The 20,168-nt window shown below is 32.7% G+C and overlaps 2 protein-coding genes across 4 annotated transcripts in view; one reads left to right on the forward strand and one right to left on the reverse strand.

Annotated features, from left to right (window-relative positions):
* Positions 1 to 5,370: 5,370 nt before the first annotated feature.
* Positions 5,371 to 12,111, forward strand: LOC128217345 (uncharacterized). The gene is made up of 6 exons (XM_052924447.1): positions 5,371 to 5,583; positions 6,157 to 6,276; positions 7,443 to 7,521; positions 8,170 to 8,337; positions 10,584 to 10,678; positions 12,027 to 12,111. Exons 1-6 carry the CDS (start codon positions 5,431 to 5,433, stop codon positions 12,048 to 12,050), a joined length of 639 nt encoding a protein of 212 aa, XP_052780407.1. The 5' UTR covers positions 5,371 to 5,430; the 3' UTR covers positions 12,051 to 12,111.
* LOC128217344 (solute carrier family 41 member 1-like) overlaps positions 12,095 to 20,168 on the reverse strand; it is a 34,168-nt gene continuing 26,094 nt past the window's right edge. For all 3 annotated transcript variants that reach the window (XM_052924444.1, XM_052924446.1, XM_052924445.1), the window contains exon 11: positions 12,095 to 19,363. In XM_052924444.1, coding sequence (XP_052780404.1) covers positions 19,178 to 19,363 — 186 coding nt within the window. In that variant the 3' untranslated portion in view covers positions 12,095 to 19,177. The remainder of the gene's footprint in view (positions 19,364 to 20,168) is intronic.

Raw genomic sequence — 20,168 nt, forward strand, 5'->3', positions numbered from 1 at the left:
TCATTCAGTAATGACTTTATTCTCTAGTATATATATACTGACAGTCACTGGACACGCATCTAAAACTGATCCGATGTCATTTAGTAATGACTTTATTCGATAGCATATATATACTGACAGTCACTGAAAACGCATCTAAAACTGATACGATGTCATTTAGTAATGACTTTATTCTCTAGTATATATATACTGTCAGTCACTGAAAATGCATCTATAACTGATACGATGTCATTTAGTAATGACTTTATTCGCTAGTATATATATATATACTGACAGTCACTGAAAACGCATCTAAAACTGATACGATGTCATTTAGTAATGACTTTATTCGCTAGTATATATATATATACTGACAGTCACTGAAAACACATCTAAAACTGATACGATGTCATTTAGTAATGATTTTATTCTCTTGTATATATATACTGACAGTCACTGAAAATGCATCTATAACTGATACGATGTCATTTAGTAATGACTTTATTCGCTAGTATATATATATATATATACTGACAGTCACTGAAAACGCATCTAAAACTGATACGATGTCATTTAGTAATGACTTTATTCTCTAGTATATATATATATACTGACAGTCACTGAAAACGCATCTAAAACTGATACGATGTCATTTAGTAATGACTTTATTCTCTAGTATATATATACTGACAGTCACTGAAAACGCATCTAAAACTGATACGATGTCATTTAGTAATGACTTTATTCTCTAGTATATATATACTGACAGTCACTGAAAACGCATCTAAAACTGATACGATGTCATTTAGTAATGACTTTATTCGCTAGTATATATATAAACTGACAGTCACTGAAAACACATCTAAAACTGATACGATGTCATTTAGTAATGACTTTATTCTCTAGTATATATATACTGACAGTCACTGAAAACGCATCTAAAACTGATACGATGTCATTTAGTAATGACTTTATTCGCTAGTATATATATACTGACAGTCACTGAAAACGCATCTAAAACTGATACGATGTCATTTAGTAATGACTTTATTCTCTAGTATATATATATATACTGACAGTCACTGAAAACGCATCTAAAACTTATACGATGTCATTTAGTAATGACTTTATTCTCTAGTATATATATATATACTGACAGTCACTGAAAACGCATCTAAAACTGATACGATGTCATTTAGTAATGACTTTATTCTCTAGTATATATATATATACTGACAGTCACTGAAAACGCATCTAAAACTGATACGATGTCATTTAGTAATGACTTTATTCGCTAGTATATATATATATACTGACATTCACTGAAAACGCATCTAAAACTGATCCGATGTCATTTAGTAATGACTTTATTCGCTAGTATATATATACTGACAGTCACTGAAAACGCATCTAAAACTGATACGATGTCATTTAGTAATGACTTTATTCTCTAGTATATATATATATACTGACAGTCACTGAAAACGCATCTAAAACTGATACGATGTCATTTAGTAATGACTTTATTCTCTAGTATATATATACTGACAGTCTCTGAAAACGCATCTAAAACTGATACGATGTCATTTAGTAATGACTTTATTCTCTAGTATATATATACTGACAGTCACTGAAAACGCATCTAAAACTGATACGATGTCATTTAGTAATGTCATTATTCGCTAGTATATATATAAACTGACAGTCACTGAAAACACATCTAAAACTGATACGATGTCATTTAGTAATGACTTTATTCTCTAGTATATATATATACTGACTGTCACTGGAAACGCATCTAAAACTGATACGATGTCATTTAGTAATGATTTTATTCGCTAGTATATATATACTGACAGTCACTGAAAACGCATCTAAAACTGATACGATGTCATTTAGTAATGACTTTATTCGCTAGTATATATATACTGACATTCACTGAAAACGCATCTAAAACTGATCCGATGTCATTTAGTAATGATTTTATTTGCTAGTATATATATACTGACAGTCACTGAAAACGCATCTAAAACTGATCCGATGTCATTTAGTAATGACTTTATTCGCTAGTATATATATACTGACAGTCACTGAAAACGCATCTAAAACTGATCCGATGTCATTTAGTAATGACTTTATTCGCTAGTATATATATACTGACAGTCACTGAAAACGCATCTAAAACTGATCCGATGTCATTTAGTAATGATTTTATTTGCTAATATATATACTGACAGTCATTGAAAACGCATCTAAAACTGATCCGATGTCATTTAGTAATGATTTTATTCGCTAGTATATATATACTGACAGTCACTGAAAACGCATCTAAAACTGATCCGATGTCATTTAGAAATGACTTTATTCGCTAGTATATATATACTGACAATCACTGAAAACACATCTAAAACTGATCCGATGTCATTTAGTAATGATTTTATTTGCTAGGATATATATACTGACAGTCACTGAAAACACATCTAAAACTGATACGATGTCATTTAGTAATGACTTTATTCTCTAGTATATATATACTGACAGTCACTGAAAACGCATCTAAACCTGATCCGATGTCATTCAGTAATGACTTTATTCTCTAGTATATATATACTGACAGTCACTGGACACGCATCTAAAACTGATCCGATGTCATTTAGTAATGACTTTATTCGATAGCATATATATACTGACAGTCACTGAAAACGCATCTAAAACTGATACGATGTCATTTAGTAATGACTTTATTCTCTAGTATTTATATACTGACAGTCACTGAAAATGCATCTATAACTGATACGATGTCATTTAGTAATGACTTTATTCGCTAGTATATATATATATACTGACAGTCACTGAAAACGCATCTAAAACTGATACGATGTCATTTAGTAATGACTTTATTCGCTAGTATATATATATATACTGACAGTCACTGAAAACACATCTAAAACTGATACGATGTCATTTAGTAATGATTTTATTCTCTAGTATATATATACTGACAGTCACTGAAAATGCATCTATAACTGATACGATGTCATTTAGTAATGACTTTATTCGCTAGTATATATATATATATATACTGACAGTCACTGAAAACGCATCTAAAACTGAAACGATGTCATTTAGTAATGACTTTATTCTTTAGTATATATATATATACTGACAGTCACTGAAAATGCATCTAAAACTGATACGATGTCATTTAGTAATGACTTTATTCTCTAGTATATATATACTGACAGTCACTGAAAACGCATCTAAAACTGATACGATGTCATTTAGTAATGACTTTATTCTCTAGTATATATATACTGACAGTCACTGAAAACGCATCTAAAACTGATACGATGTCATTTAGTAATGACTTTATTCGCTAGTATATATATAAACTGACAGTCACTGAAAACACATCTAAAACTGATACGATGTCATTTAGTAATGACTTTATTCTCTAGTATATATATACTGACAGTCACTGAAAACGCATCTAAAACTGATACGATGTCATTTAGTAATGACTTTATTCGCTAGTATATATATACTGACAGTCACTGAAAACGCATCTAAAACTGATACGATGTCATTTAGTAATGACTTTATTCTCTAGTATATATATATATACTGACAGTCACTGAAAACGCATCTAAAACTGATACGATGTCATTTAGTAATGACTTTATTCTCTAGTATATATATATATACTGACAGTCACTGAAAACGCATCTAAAACTGATACGATGTCATTTAGTAATGACTTTATTCTCTAGTATATATATATATATACTGACAGTCACTGAAAACGCATCTAAAACTGATACGATGTCATTTAGTAATGACTTTATTCGCTAGTATATATATATATACTGACATTCACTGAAAACGCATCTAAAACTGATCCGATGTCATTTAGTAATGACTTTATTCGCTAGTATATATATACTGACAGTCACTGAAAACGCATCTAAAACTGATACGATGTCATTTAGTAATGACTTTATTCTCTAGTATATATATATATACTGACAGTCACTGAAAACGCATCTAAAACTGATACGATGTCATTTAGTAATGACTTTATTCTCTAGTATATATATACTGACAGTCTCTGAAAACGCATCTAAAACTGATACGATGTCATTTAGTAATGACTTTATTCTCTAGTATATATATACTGACAGTCACTGAAAACGCATCTAAAACTGATCCGATGTCATTTAGTAATGACTTTATTCGCTAGTATATATATAAACTGACAGTCACTGAAAACACATCTAAAACTGATACGATGTCATTTAGTAATGACTTTATTCTCTAGTATATATATATACTGACTGTCACTGGAAACGCATCTAAAACTGATACGATGTCATTTAGTAATGACTTTATTCGCTAGTATATATATATACTGACAGTCACTGAAAACGCATCTAAAACTGATACGATGTCATTTAGTAATGACTTTATTCGCTAGTATATATATACTGACATTCACTGAAAACGCATCTAAAACTGATCCGATGTCATTTAGTAATGACTTTATTCGCTAGTATATATATACTGACAGTCACTGAAAACGCATCTAAAACTGATCCGATGTCATTTAGTAATGATTTTATTTGCTAATATATATACTGACAGTCATTGAAAACGTACCAAAAACTGATCTGATGTCATTTAGTAATTAGATTATTCTGCTGTTATATATACTGACATAATTACACTTATAATACATTATAATTACATAATAACCCGAATTTTTCAAATAGTCAAATAATAAAGGCCAACAAGTAGCAAGTCTATGCAAAATGGAGTTATCTAACTTGGTTATTAAAAAAAATAGTTTTGTAAGTACTATTGTATGAAGTCTTCATACAATACAGAAGGTAGTTTTTGAGATATTTAACCTATGTGTGCTTACACGCACCTAAAACTGATCCGATGTCGGCTGTTTAAAGAGCCTTATTTAAGGTTTCGATTTAATTGGCCGGTTGCTAAAAAACCAATGCAAATTGTACATGTATGGATCCTTTGAGGTTAATGAGCCCGCTACTTGGTAGTAAGTTAAACGTTGATACATAAAAGAGTGCGCCAAACCGATGACGATGACAGTTGGCTTTTTTCAATGTGTGAACTCCATTGACCAGCTATAGACTTTATTCGGTATTCGCTTGATGTATTTTGGCGGCACAAAAGCCACTGTCACTCAATGTTCTAAAATATCAAATGCTTAGTTTTTGACAACCCTAGTACTTGCATACTTAAGTGGTACAATTTAAGATCAGGATTGGCGACAATAGTCTATATATGACACCAAAGGGCAAATTAAACATGCACCAGACATGATATCTTATCTATTATGAACTCAGTATATGTTAAATTTGAGCTACATTTTGTGTTCAAACGCACAAGCATCGCAAGTACATATCAGATTTGAAAATTGAAAAACAAATGTCTGTACGAATTATAGTAATCATTGCATTATTGGGTATTGCATGGGGACAGGCGCCACAACATTGTTGCGCTCCCAGTAAGTTTACAGCGGAAAGGATATCGCTTACAGCGACGTTGACGTCCGGCTCCACAAATCCTGATATCAACGATGTAAGATTTTTTTCATGTATAATAACATTTTTTTTCAGCACCTAGCTCATGCTAATCTTTTGTGCTTTAAAAATATTAATTGTTAAAATAATGTTAAGTCTGATAGTGCGGGTTTACAAGCCCCCAAAATGTGTTTTTGATTCAATCACACAAGGCATGCAATTATCGTAGATTTTATTTTGTTTTTCATATTAAAAGTACCTTTTCAAACAAAGATAACCATACCTTTCTTTACAAAAGCATTTAAACTCGACGGCATGTGTCCTTTAGGAATCGAGCGGAAGTAAATTTGCGTATGCGCAATAGGGATCCTGTATTTTAAACAGAAAAAGACAGTATTAGATCCGGATTTTCAGGTTCCAATATTCTGTGTTTAGATCACGTGTTATTTTAGACGAAAATTTTCCAGGTTTTTACTAATAAGGTCAAATAAACGGTGTTGACATAGTCACTGCATAGTACCTTTAAGGTTAATTCCTGTACACAATTGATAAATTCTAATGTTTAACCCAAGAGGTTTAATACAGTTGTATCTGAATAAAACGTGTGCCGCTTTCAAATCTAAAACTGCAGGTGGTGGTTCACGAGCTGTACGACTATGATGGACAGCGCACAAAACTGACTGGAGGCAACCTACTGGATCCAGTAACGGGGGGCAGGTCAAACTACACCATCTACCGAGATTATAAACACGTTAGATCTTGTCTTTTTACGCACCTTTTCTAAACAGATATTTCCATTAAAACATATGTGGCGGTTAGTAGACAAAAGCGACTGGGTGCAACCTACCGCTAGGACCAAATATCAAGAGGATTGTCAAACTAAACTATTTACCGAGATTACAAACACCTAACTTCTGCTTTTTATACGCCCCTTTTTACGCCTCTTCCTAGAAAGACGTACGGGGGGCGTAGGGCTTTTTACAATATTTGGGCCATTTGTCAACGATCCTTGGAGCAAAATTTCGTTCCCAGGAAGGCCAAATAAACAGTGCAATACTGCTTCTGAAAGTGCTCACTAGGTGCAAAATCGTTCCTATGAGACTTGATGAAATGTTCCCTGGTGTCGAGTTGTACATTGGACTAAGAATACTGAGCGGGGCCATGTCAAACTAATAATTGTGGCAAATGTAAAGAAAACGAGATGATCTGGCCCCAAATTCGCGAAGATTCTTATGTCCTCTATAACAGGATCAAGTCTAGCAAACTATTTTCGATTTGGTATAAATTGTGTAATATTCTACTTTTAAAGAGTTTTGAGGGAAAAGATTGAGATAAATAAGATAAACATTTTTTGGGGGTTTCAAAATATCATATATAAGTAAGTGGTTTTGCTAAATGAAATTAAGATACTAAATTGAGTTACGCTTAAGATCTCTTGAGAAAATGCGTATACAATCTATTTGATTGCTTAAAACAAAAAAATAAGACCGAAAGCTTTAAGTGCGTACTAAGAACCCACACACTGTAACCGTACGTGATGTCATAGCTAAGTGTGCACTCGGTACATACACGTTTGCATAATACAATGGAATACAGGGGCATGTCAAGTGGATAAACTTATAAGACACTTAAGTTTTACATGTGCCTAACTTATCCACTCCTTTCATCAATCGATCTAATGATAACAAATCAAATTTGTGCTTAGATTAGTTTGGGATCATGTGCACATGGTCATTAAAGTAGAACCTATTTCACAGCATTTATTGTTTTACATTCATTTTAGTATCAAACGCATATGCTGCTGCTATCCAACTATTTATCATTTTGGGCTGTGTCGAGAGCAGGTCAGGGTTAAGCAGCAGTACAATCATTTTCCCTGCAAATAACGTTGTTAAATTAAATTAAGTTGCATTTCAGAGTCGAGAATACAAAGTTGTTAACGGAGTCTGTACCCAGACAACGCTGGATAGTCCGCTGTTGTCACCATGTATTCCAAGTAAGTTACACTGACTTCATGTTCGCAACTAATCCTGCTTCCTCGGATACCCCCAGTACATGTTTCACACTGCTTCATTGAGTAATGATAAAGTACCGGGGCTGAGAATGCTTCCTCGGATAGTCCCAGTACATGTTTCACACTGCTTCATTGAGTAATGATAAAGTACCGGGGCTGAGTATGCTTCCTCAGATAGCCCCAGTACATGTTTCACACTGCTACATTGAGTAATGATAAAGTACCGGGGCTGAGTATGCTTCCTCGGATAGCCCCAGTACATGTTTCACACTGCTTCATTGAGTAATGATAAAGTGCCGGGGCTGAGTATGCTTCCTCGGATAGCCCCAGTACATGTTTCACACTGCTTCATTGAGTAATGATAAAGTATCGGGGCTTCCGACGATGTTGCTTATGACTTTGCAGGAGACAGCATGTATTTATATAGATGAACAGTTTAAAGGGAGTTATACTGGATCTCACGGTTGTTTGTGTTTATGTTAACTCCAAAGGAATTGCCAAAACAAATGTTGATGATGATGTTGATGATAAGAATGCTGATGCTGATGCTGATGATGATGATGTTGTTTGGTGATGGTGCTGTTGCTGATGAGATTTTTACTACATAAGCTAGTTTATCTTCCTATGCAGGCAACTTCACGATGACCGGCACATACCGAATTGGATCGTCGGGAAGCAACCAGCGCGTTCAGGTCTGGACCGGGGTTCTATATGGAACGCTGCGTTTCAACTATCACGTCACAGAGGATGATTGCACGCCTGTAGCATATAACTTCTTCGGGAATCTCGCAGACGGAAGTATGGTTATCGTATTAGTTCTTAATGAAGTTCCTTTAAAGCTGCACTCTCACAGATTGAACGTTTAGGCAACTCTTTTTTTCAAAGTTCAAATATTGATGTTTTATGCATTTTTTCTTAAACCGTTAGTAATGCGTTTAGCAATAAATCATTAATTTTCGAACGGAAATACGAATATCTATGATCTGATCTTTTGTCCGCAGTCTTTTATCACTGGTTTGCAGATGTTTTCGCAAAAATTAGCTCATTCCAAGACAAAAAAAAGTTGTAAAAACAGAAAATCTGTGAGAGTGCAGCTTTAATAAGCGTTTCTATACAAAAGTCTATATTGTTAACGTTCTTCAGAATTCGATTGAAACCTAGTTTCTTTTGTTGTATACTCATACTTTTTGTACAATAATATTTTCCTCATTAGTATTTGTAGTGCCTTTATCAAAGCCTTAAAGCTGCACTCTCGCAGATATACCATTTTTACAACTTTTTTATTTTTTGTCTTGGAAAGAGCAAACTTTTGCGAAAATATCTATAAACCAATGATATAAGGTTGCTGACAAAAAATCAGATCGTAGATTTTCATATTTCCGTTCGAAAGTTAATGTGCTATGGCGTAAACCGTTACTAACGGTTTAAGAAAAATGCATAAATCATTATTTTTTTAACTTAAATATAAAAATATGCGATCTATTTTTTTGTCAGCAGTCTTATATAACTGGTTTCCATGGATTTTCGCAAAAATTGGCTCGTTCTAAGACAAAAAATAAAAATGTTGTCAAAATGTTCAATCTGTGAGAGTGCAGCTTTAATATTCATGTACACTCAAATATTCTCTAATATACGTTAGTATTAATATCGACATTTATAATTGAAACGTTCATAAGTCTTGTTATATATTTAAAAATCCATGTTTTTTTAGTTTTATTTATATTCGCACTCGGGCAAGGCCCATTCGGCGAGTGCTCCGATAAGATTGTTAGACATGTTAGGTCATTCGGAACTCCTCGGCCATTTTTTTCAAAAACAACCTCGGATGTATTTGGACGGTTTACATACTAAAAAAGAGGTTCGTTTAAGTCCGCTGCAAGTAGATCGCGTAGTAATTTTATTTAGCAGTTAAACTTTATGTCTTTACTCTTGGAAATCTTAATTATGTTTGCAATGATACACTTCACTGGTAATCAATTTAAACTTAGAGCAATTAATACAACTCTAAAACACTAAACTTAATTAACGATATAATTTAAAAAAATACGAACTACTTCAACTGATGTACCGGCATACATCCGAGGTTGTTTTTGAAAAAATGGCCGAGGAGTTCCGAATGATGTTAGGTTTTCGGAGCATAGTGCACAGACATAATGTAACCCCAATCGATTACCCTAGTTTTTTAACGTGCACCAGTGTATACCACTGTCACACGGAACCCCCATTTAACGTCATTCCCGGAACAGGTTTAGAATTTGTTTAAGTGGTGCAGCGGGGAATCGAGCCTGCGACCATTGGATTGAAATTCACGTTTGTTACAACTAGACCACGGATTCACCACAAATATGCATAGTTTCCACAATAGTATCAAGTGACAAGATTTACTTTTTTCAGGATTGTTGGGATAAGAGTGTTGTTGTACACGTAAATCAGTTTAAACCCCCAGTAGATTTACATTTTACTGACCTTTTCAAGACGGTACCTAACAATTCTTTATAAACACACCTAGTTTTTTTATATAGTGTACTGTACTGTTGTTTGTGGAGTTTTGCGCTGTTGTTCTAGTTTCTTTTTTTGTGATGTGTTGTTTTTGTGTCCTATGTCTTTGGCGTTTACCCATTATCCAGTGCCATTAAACCGGGTTTATGTTTAAACCTTTCGCTGCCGAGCTTGTTTCTGTAGTATTGACATCGTTGCTGAATGAATTGTTAAAATGTTTCTTTTTACACCAACACATGAATAAAAGTTTTTTGAGGCATACTAAACATGTCATTGATATAACTAACATACAATAAACCAACACTCATACTTGGATTGGCGGGGGAAAATCATGGATCATAGATGATCATAATATACCGCAATAGTGAGACTTTATTTTGATTAATTATTTAACAATTCACTAATTGCTTACTAGGCGATACCTAACAATCCCAGTGCCATAAAACGGGGGCTATGTTTAAACGTTTGACTACTGAGCTTGTTTCTGTAGTTTTTATATAAATATTTTATATGTATGTATGTGGATTCTTCATGCTTTTCTCTAGGTGCCATAGTCCTGGACACGATTCGGTTCCTAGACGTCAGGCGAGATGTAACATTGCAGGACAGCGACTTTGCCCTGCCAGATGAGTGCAAACATGTAAGCTGCATTCATGGCCCCAATAATCGAAATATCTTAAAGGCAGCCACATTTTAATAGTATAAAATTACCTATGCGACGCAAATGTATGACGTGCCACACACATTTTGTATTAAAATCGAGTTCGGCAAAATTCCACCTTTATAACGTAAAAATGGGCTTTTCAATTTCTGGCTCAGATTAAAATGATGTATTTCAAAATATATTTGGTAAAAGAGCATACATTTTATCAATCGTAATAACTCGGCCATCTCCGGCAAGCTTCGAGATATTATTCCTGTTGGACACTGGCCGAGGTGTTCCGATTGGCAGTTTATGGATAAAAGGTTGCAGGTCAAAACGTCACCAAGTAAAACGGCATATGGTCAAAACGTCCCCAATTTTCCCAAAACGTCCTCATCAATTTTACATTATATGTATCAATAATTTTCTCCCATAAAGTAGAACTTGGCATTATGTATACAAGATACAAGAATCTTTATTTAAATTCGGGTATATGATAGTAAGAAACATTAGTTCAATGAGCTATTTTCCGACATAATGGAGTTTTCCGTTTAATTGTTGTCGCTTTGTTTTGTAATTTCCTTTCTCTAGAACTCATCAGGTCTACTCATATTTGCACATGAACGCCTTGAAGCGGAACAGGTTTAAAATTTATATTTCATTCAGGGCCTTCCACAGTGCGAAAATGGGTGGGGAAGGTCAAAATTTAAAGCGTTTTTAAAGTTTGAATTTTGTTATGAGGAAAGATGTTTTTCAGGAGTAATACATACATCCTTTGCGACATGTTTTTGGGTTAATAATGAGTTTTCCAAACTTAACGAAAGATTTTATCAGATTTTGGATCAAAAAGCATTTGCATAATTATATCTGTTTTTGTGCTAAAATGCCCAAGTCTTCCCAATGAACTTAGTATTTTGTGTTCTTAAAGATATATTTTCAAATAAGACAAAAAAAAATGAAATAATTAATTTGGTGCATTAACTTCAGTTCCTGGTTTCAAAAATGGAAATCTCTTCCACAACGCCACAAAACATTGTTGATTTATTATTGACTATGTTGACACATAATCATGTTCATGTCGTATTGAAATAATTATCTTTGGAGTCATTTCCTTAAAAAGACTCTTAAAAGAAGAACATTACGCACTATTTATTTTATGCTGTTCGGTGAAATATGGTGTTTTATCAGTGAAATAACAACAGTGAAAATATCAATTTTGCAAGAATGCGATTGGTCTTTAACCTTTTTCATAAATTGGTTTATTTGAAGAAAAAAATGCGTGCAACTCACTGCCGTGCAGGAAATCACCGTAACCCGTAACTTTATTTTTATATTTATATTTCAGGGAGCCCAAGCAGTTGGAAAATAAATGCTCCGAAGAATGTAATACCAATGTATAATAAATTGAAAATAAATGGGTCAATAATTTATTGCAGTATTTCACATAATATAGATTACAAACAGGTTGGCTACGCCTTTCTCCGTGGTAAAATAAAAACAAACAAGATATCATATATTACTTTAGGTTTTAACACGAAAACTGCTTTCATTTGCAAACAACTCACAGTAGTTGTAGCCTAAAATAGAAAGCTGATCAATTATGAATACTTTCAAAATAATAAGATGACCCTTAAAGCTGCACTCTCACAGATTTACCATTTTTACAACTTTTTTTGTCTTAAAAAGAGCAAATATTTTAGGTAAATATTTGAAAACCAATAATATAAGACTGCTCACAAAAGATCTGGTCGCAGATTTTCATATTTCCGTTCGAAAATTAATATTTTATGGCTTAAACCGTTACTAACTGTTTCAGAAAAAAATGCATAAAAAAATCATTTTTTGAACTTAAATATAAAAATCTGCGATCTGCTTTTTTGTCAGCAGTCTTATACAACTGGTTTCCATGAATTTTCGCAAAACTTGGCTCGTTCCAAGACAAAATTTTTTTTTAAAAAAAGTTGTCAAAACGTTCAATCTGTAACAGTGCAGCTTTAATGAGAGCACCTTCAAACAACGACAATGCCTCTTATTTTAATCAATGCCACTTAAAACCCGCACAATAAGATAAAACACAACTCGAATTTAGTGTGCTCAGTTGAGCTAAAATATTGAGAAAATAACATTGTGGAATTGAATACATGATCAGAGTTTTGGTCTCTAACAATCTAAAACTCATTAAGCATAAAAATATGTTTGTTAAAGGTTCCCCGACTGACCCTAATTTTTGGCCCCGACCTAAGACCTTTTTATTGTCTTTTTATAATTAGTTTGATCATCTTTTAAAAGTTGAAAATAAAGTGTTTGGCTTTTAATAATACCTATGATGCTTATATTATAGCTTTAAGAAAAAGGAGTGTTTCGGCTGTTTTCCGAACAAATGAGAAATGTTTTATTGTGAATAATCTTATTTGACCGAATTGAAGACACTAATGCCCAAATCAGCAGTTTTTAGACAAAAAAAAACTGAAAGAAAAATCAAAACTGTTAATATGGGAGAAAGCAGTTTAAATACAAAGACTGTTATGGCACAAAAGAAATAACTGAGCAAAGAACTATATATATATCTTAAGGTATTGTAAGGGTATTTAAGACAGCACATTATATACTTAATCTACTTTCTGTAGTTTCATATAAAATTTGGCGTGGTATTCAATATAAAACTTGTGTTAATCTCACTGTCATACACAATTGGTCAGTCATTAATAAAAAATAATCCGATTAGCTACATCGTTCTTAGGTCCAATTAAGACCGATATTGAATACCAACCAAGAAAAGAATAGTTTAAGACAGACGAAATTCCAAAATAAATATTATGAGTAACGTTAATCTCTGGGTATGCCCTCTATATATCAAACACGCTATTCACCGAAAAGAAACCAACGCCCCCGAAACGCCTCGTTGGAAAGATCACAAAGTATACGAGCGTCACAGAGCTAACATTTGAACAGGGGCGTAACTCTACAAGTAAAATAGTAATTGTTCCATATTACACAAAAATAATGATCTAATTGTTTTCTTCCAATACACCAAAACAGATTAATATATATGAGCTATAAATCACATTTTTAGTTCACAATAAGGCAATTTCATGAACAAGATTTAAATCAATAAAGAAACATCTAAAAGCAAGTAATTGAAATACGAAAGTAATTGAAAATGAACACAAGTTTAAAAATGAATCAATGTGACATATCATTATCAATTGTGACGTCATCTTAAAACAAGGGAGATATGGAGACAGTCGTGTGATGAAAAAAGATGTGATTATTTCATGTAAACTCATCATTGACAACCACGGTACTTAATTCTGTAATACAATGCATAGCGAATTACTGTATCAGGGATTTTCAACAATGATGTGAGGTGTTATCGGATTGAAATAAACGATCACTTAGGGGTACTAATGAGAGTGCAACAGATCGAACGCAAACGCCCATCTGTTTGATTCATTTCATTGTCAAACAAGGGGGATAACTTTACAAAATATTTCTAGCCACAGTAATGGGCCTTGCTGTATATGAGCGTATTGTCTCTAGCAACATGTGTATTAAGTTACAGTTGATTATCTTTAACTGTGTTTGAGTAATTGCCAAGGCTCAATTTTTTTTTACACAACGACGCTGTGTAATGAGAACCACTCAAAGGTTATGGAAATTTCCCGACTTCATTGAAACAGACGAGTTATTGAATAAGTGATACATTTGTATTTTCTAAATTTAATGAACAAATGTGAGTTTTAACTGCATGTGAGACATAATTCTTCACAGAATTTTAAAGGCCACTATGTTTCTCGCTAGCACCCATTTTCGCATCACATTTAAAATTCAAACAAGAGGCCCATGAGGGCCTATGCTGTATTGGCATGACGTTTTGGTAATAAACTGAGCTCACATTCAAAGAGACGCAATAAGTGCACCATATGTTTAACAAAGGGCAAATGGAAAGAACTACTACAATAATACACAACTTTCTGTTGCTTTTGGCCAGTAGAGCTAAAAAGGAATATGTACATATTAAGAACCCTGATCACCTGTTATGGAAATCCGACACCGTCAAAATTAAGGAGGATTATGTATAAAACAAATAATACTTGAAACATTGCTTTAACAGCCATTTTAAAACCTTGAGTAGGCACACTATGGGGCTGTTTCAATACAGGATTTAAGTTGTAATTATTTTTTTTTGCAAAGTCTGTGAAAAGTCACTAATTGCAATATTTTTTTTTCATTTCTTCAACTTGGTGTTAATTTCCTATGCAGGCGAAAATTTCAATTCATTCAAATATGTATCAAAATAATGAAACTATGATAATTTCAAATTACGACTAAAATCTTAGTGAAACGGCTTGAGGCGTAAAACAGTTGTAGCTCAATATAAAAATAGAACGATTTACGTCTGCCTTTCTTCGTTAAGCCTTTAAAATTTGCAAAACAATCACAGAAATTAAATAACAGTGTTAGCTACAAAAAATAATCTTTATAAAACTAAACAACTAAGTTATTAGAAGTTTTATCAAGTTGGTTAAAATATAACTTTCGCAATCATGATAATTACATTTTTGTTTGTGAAATGCAATTTTCATTTTGTTTCAAAGGTTTCCCAATCAGAAAATATCCTCCAAAGATAAGTTAACATTACACGTTCAAGTTTCTAATAAAGCACTGTGAAAAATAGGGAATCTATGTGAACACATGTGTTGAAACTTAGTAATAGTTATATTATTTCACAAAATATTTCACAAAATATTACAAGTACACAAAATTTCACAAAATATTTCACAAAATATTTACCAAATCTGTGCTTTGCATTATAGCAATGAAGCTGAATATCCAAAGATGTATCAAATACAGATTAAGACTTGTGTCAATGTGCATATATAGTAATACTAACCACAGAAGGTGATTTTTATCAAGAACAAGGTTCAAGGTCCATCAAACTTAAAATTGAAGGTCAGCGTTACTATATACATAATACCTCAAAACCAATCTATGATTATTATATTGTATACTTTTTAAGGGAAAGTTTGACAAAAGTTCCCTTGAAAGATAGCATTAATAATAACATAAAATGTTCACAGGTAAAAACACAATTTCTGAGGAGTCTATGTGCTTTATATACCCCTGAGGAAGTATTAATGAAGCTTCTTAGTGACAATTTAACAATTGTTTTTTCTTAACAACAAATATTTTAAGTACCTTCCATTTTTCAATAAATTTATTCATATGCCTTTATTTTTTTGGACAATTTTCTTGTATATTTTTTTATTTTGTGTTTAAACTATTGCTTTTTATTTTTTTAAATTCAACTTCAAAAACAATTTTCTTCACCAAGTCCAAAGTTTTGGCTATCATGCTTTAGAAATATGGCCCCTGGCTCTCAGCCAATCAAATTCGCCAGCACATGAAGTATATGATAAAATATTTTGTAGAACAGTTGTGAACACATTTAAAGCTGCACTCTTACAGATTGAACGTTATGACAACTTTGTTATTTTTGGTCTTGGAACGAGCCAATTTTTGCGAAAATGCATGGAAACCAGTTATATAAGATTGCTGACAAAAAATTAGATTGCAGATTTTTACATTTAAGTTCAAACACTGATGTTTTATGCATCTTTCTAAAACCATTAGTAACGGTTTAAGCCATAAACATTAATTTTCGAACAGAAATATAAAATCTGCGATCTGATCTTTTGTCAGCAATCTTCAATTAGTGGTTTGCAGATTTTTACGCAAAAGTTTGTTCTTTCCAAGACAAAAAATAAAGTTGTCAAAATGGTATCAGTAAGAGTGCAGCTTTAATATTCTCTCATAAAAAAACTCCATCCCCAAAGTTTTTTCACTACCAGTCAACACTGGGCTGAACATAATATAAACATCTACGGTAATTCAAAAACAAAAATCACTACACTGCAATTGAGTATTTAATAATTATATCTACCTTAGACTAGAAAGTGACAGCTAATTATATAAATTATATACAAATTATAACTAACAGAATGCTTATTAATCATAGAATTATAATCCTATATGGATGTAACAATTTTTATCTTTTAATTTATGCTCTATATCTGTCAGTCATTCAATAATGAGTATAAATAGTCACGTTCTTAAAGGGACTTGCTCATGTTTTGTAAAATGAACATTTTTACGATGAAATAAAGTGTGGTAAATCATTAGGAGTGTTAAAACTAAGATGAAGACAGCTGGAACCCTTTAACAAATGTTAATATATGCTCACATTATTGTCTTTGAAGTCAACAATTTTGAATAGTGTTATAAACACTTTTAAACAAAAGGGTTAAAATTAAATTATAACTCAGCTTATGTAAGAGTCCTAGTGGGCGAGTGGTTTCATTGTCAGTTTTCCAAAAAAACAATATTGACTGTACTAATTGGGTTCACTTCCCTTTCAAAATCAGATTTATTTATTATACATCAATTGTGATTTATTTTGCAATTTTGGTATCAAAGAAAAAAATAATTATAATTTTGTGAAGCATTATCAAAAAAATGATTAAAAAACATGAGAGAGTCCTTTTAACATGACGCTTGCCAAACATTACCCATAACAGATACACACAACATTGAAATGGGATGAGAAATGAAATCAAAACAGCTTAAAAAATATATATATATATTATAAATCATGATTAAGCAATATGGCCATACAGTCCCTTCTAAAGTAACTTGCACAAAAAAATCAACAATGTGAATCAAAAATTTCATTTTGCATTTCTAAAGATCTTGTTCAGTTTTTAAAGAATCAGACCTTAAGATTTAAAAGTTCATGCGAAATGTGAACAAAAATGCTTGCAACAATAATAAAAGATCATGGAAAGTTTGAGAAGAGCTCTAATGTTAATAACAAGCTGAAAAAAAAATATATAGTTTGTTTAAAACATATGATTTATTTTTCCAAAAAGCATAACTTCCACTATTCAAATTTGAATGATATTAGGTTTTGATTTAAAAAAATCTGTTCAATGATTATCTGAATGTGTTGTCGTGATTTTCATCAAAATATGTAAAATAACTCTAATAGAACAAGTTAAAATCAAAACAAAACTGCACTCTAACAGATTGACCATTATGACAACTTTTTTATTGTCTTTGAATGCGCCAATTTTTGGCGTAATGTCAGAAAATCAGTGATATAAGACTGCTGACAAAAGATCAGATCACAGTTTTCATATTTAATTTAAAAAAATGATATTTTATGGCTTTTTTAAAAAAGCGTTACAAACGCATTAAAAAATGAAATTTTCGACTGTTTCCCAAAACACTTGAGATCTGTTTTATTGTGGGTTGTCTTATATCACTGAATTGAAGATATTGATACCAAAATCAGCTGATTTTGAGACGAAAACTAAAAAAAAAATGACAAACTGTCAATATGTAAGAGTGCAGCTTTAATAGTAAGATTGTCACATATGTTTTGATATATGCTCGCTGTTTTGAGCTTTTTGTCAAACTGGGGGTCATGTTCAGTAAACAATTTAGATAGATCTCAATCTAATGAGCAAAGTCTGAGTATTTTTGTCAGCGAAATAATCTTATAGTCCAATAAGAACCACAGGCATCTGAATCATTGTTTGTCTCTAAGATGTTGATTAAAATCATTTTGAATATACATACTGAGATAAACAACATGTCTGAAGATATTTAGTGCCTTTGATACACAAGAAAGTTTCCTAAATGTACCCAAAATGATTTAATCAACATTTTAGTGACAAACAATGATTCAGACGCCTGTGATCAAAACGGCCGAATTTTACTTTAGGTACAATGTAAGATGTTTATTGAATATAGCCCCCGACGTCTTGATTTTAAAAGAAAAGTTTTGAAGGAAACTGCACATTGCAGCTGATTGTATAAAACTTTGATAATATTTTGGCTTGTTTCATATCAAACTGATTGATCAGTTAATATGCATTTAGAAACAAAGAAAAAAAAAATTAACAACTGGCTGTGGATCAATAGTCTTTCAGGATAGTTTAATAGCAAAACCAGTCTTAAAGTCACTAAACTAAAAAAGAACACATTGAACATGCCTTTCTAGTTAATTTTAAAGCTTTACAGAGCTTTTGCTTATGTTAAATGTCTTTTTAGCTTGAGGTTGTATGTTACATGATTTACCGACTCCATATAAAGCTTATCTTAATATGTAAGCATAGTCAGCATGGCCGACTAGAAGCATGATCATATAAACATTTTCATGTAAGTTGGCCATAATTACCTTTAAAATTATGATTAATATTCTGTATTTATATCTAATTACTAATATTACTAATATTTCATATCTATATATAATATATAACATGAATAAAATAGACCATTAAAAAATACATACATGAGATTTTATATTAAAAATCTATTACCAACATGTCATGAACAAAATAACAAATATCACCTACACAGCATTATCTTATTAAAATATATATTTCATAAAAAATAACATAGTGGTCAACAAAGGTCAGAAAAGGGTCAAGGTCAGTCACCAAGGTCATCATCTTTGTCACCAATCATGTATAGAAACTGGAATGCCAGGGCTAGAAAACCAGTCCCAAGAAGATCACCGAGTGCAGTCAAGTATGGTATGGCAACGTTATCTGGGTCATCGCCTTTGCGCCATATAAAATGAACCATCCAGTTGGCAATGTACAGCAATAATGCAACCTGAAAGCAACAAATATGGCACTTTATAGAACTATTAGTTTAAACTTTATTTGATTTTACAACAATTGTGAAACAAGCTATTCCAACTTATATTAATCACTCTCGTTGGTACAATATTGCGCGAGAGTGTGGTCTTGTGTTGTGGGGGAAACCAGAGTACCCAGAGAAAACCTACTTGTCCGACTTGGTGACCACTAACCAAACTCACATGCGCCCAGGCCGGGAATCAAACCTGGGTCGCCTTGGTGAGAAGCGAGTGCGCTAACCACTGCGCTAACCGGACAACAAAATAGAATATTATAGAATTATTGACACCTGCAAGCAACAAATATGGCAATGTTCAGCAATAATGCAACTTGCAAGCAACAAATATGACAATTTACAGCAATATTGCTAACTGCAAGCGACTATTTTGACAATATGTGTCAAAATTGCAGCCTGCAAGCAACAAATATGACAATGTACAGCAATCTTGCAACCTGCAAGCAACAAATGTGACAATGTACAGCAATCTTGCAATCTGCAAGCAACACATATGACAATTTACACCAACATTGCTAACTGCCAGCAACAATTATAACAAAATGTGGCAATTGTAGATTGCAAGCAACAAATATGACAATGTACAGCAATCTTGCAACCTGCAGGCAACAGATATGGCAATGTACAGCAATCTTGCAACCTGCAGGCAACAGATACGGCAATGTACAGCAATCTTGCAACCTGCAGGCAACAGATACGGCAATTTACCGGCAATGTACAGCAATCTTGCAACCTGCAGCCAACAGATACGGCAATGTACAGC

Source organism: Mya arenaria, chromosome 14 (genome assembly GCF_026914265.1).
Source record: "Mya arenaria isolate MELC-2E11 chromosome 14, ASM2691426v1".
Lineage (NCBI taxonomy): Eukaryota > Metazoa > Mollusca > Bivalvia > Myida > Myidae > Mya > Mya arenaria.

Bases quoted from the DNA above. Each gene is read 5' to 3' on its own strand.
- LOC128217345 (XM_052924447.1), top strand. From the start codon at position 5,431: ATGTCTGTACGAATTATAGTAATCATTGCATTATTGGGTATTGCATGG. The intron at 6,277-7,442 runs GTTAGATCTTGT...GTTGCATTTCAG, and splicing joins TCTACCGAGATTATAAACAC to AGTCGAGAATACAAAGTTGT. The intron at 8,338-10,583 runs GTATGGTTATCG...GCTTTTCTCTAG, and splicing joins CGGGAATCTCGCAGACGGAA to GTGCCATAGTCCTGGACACG.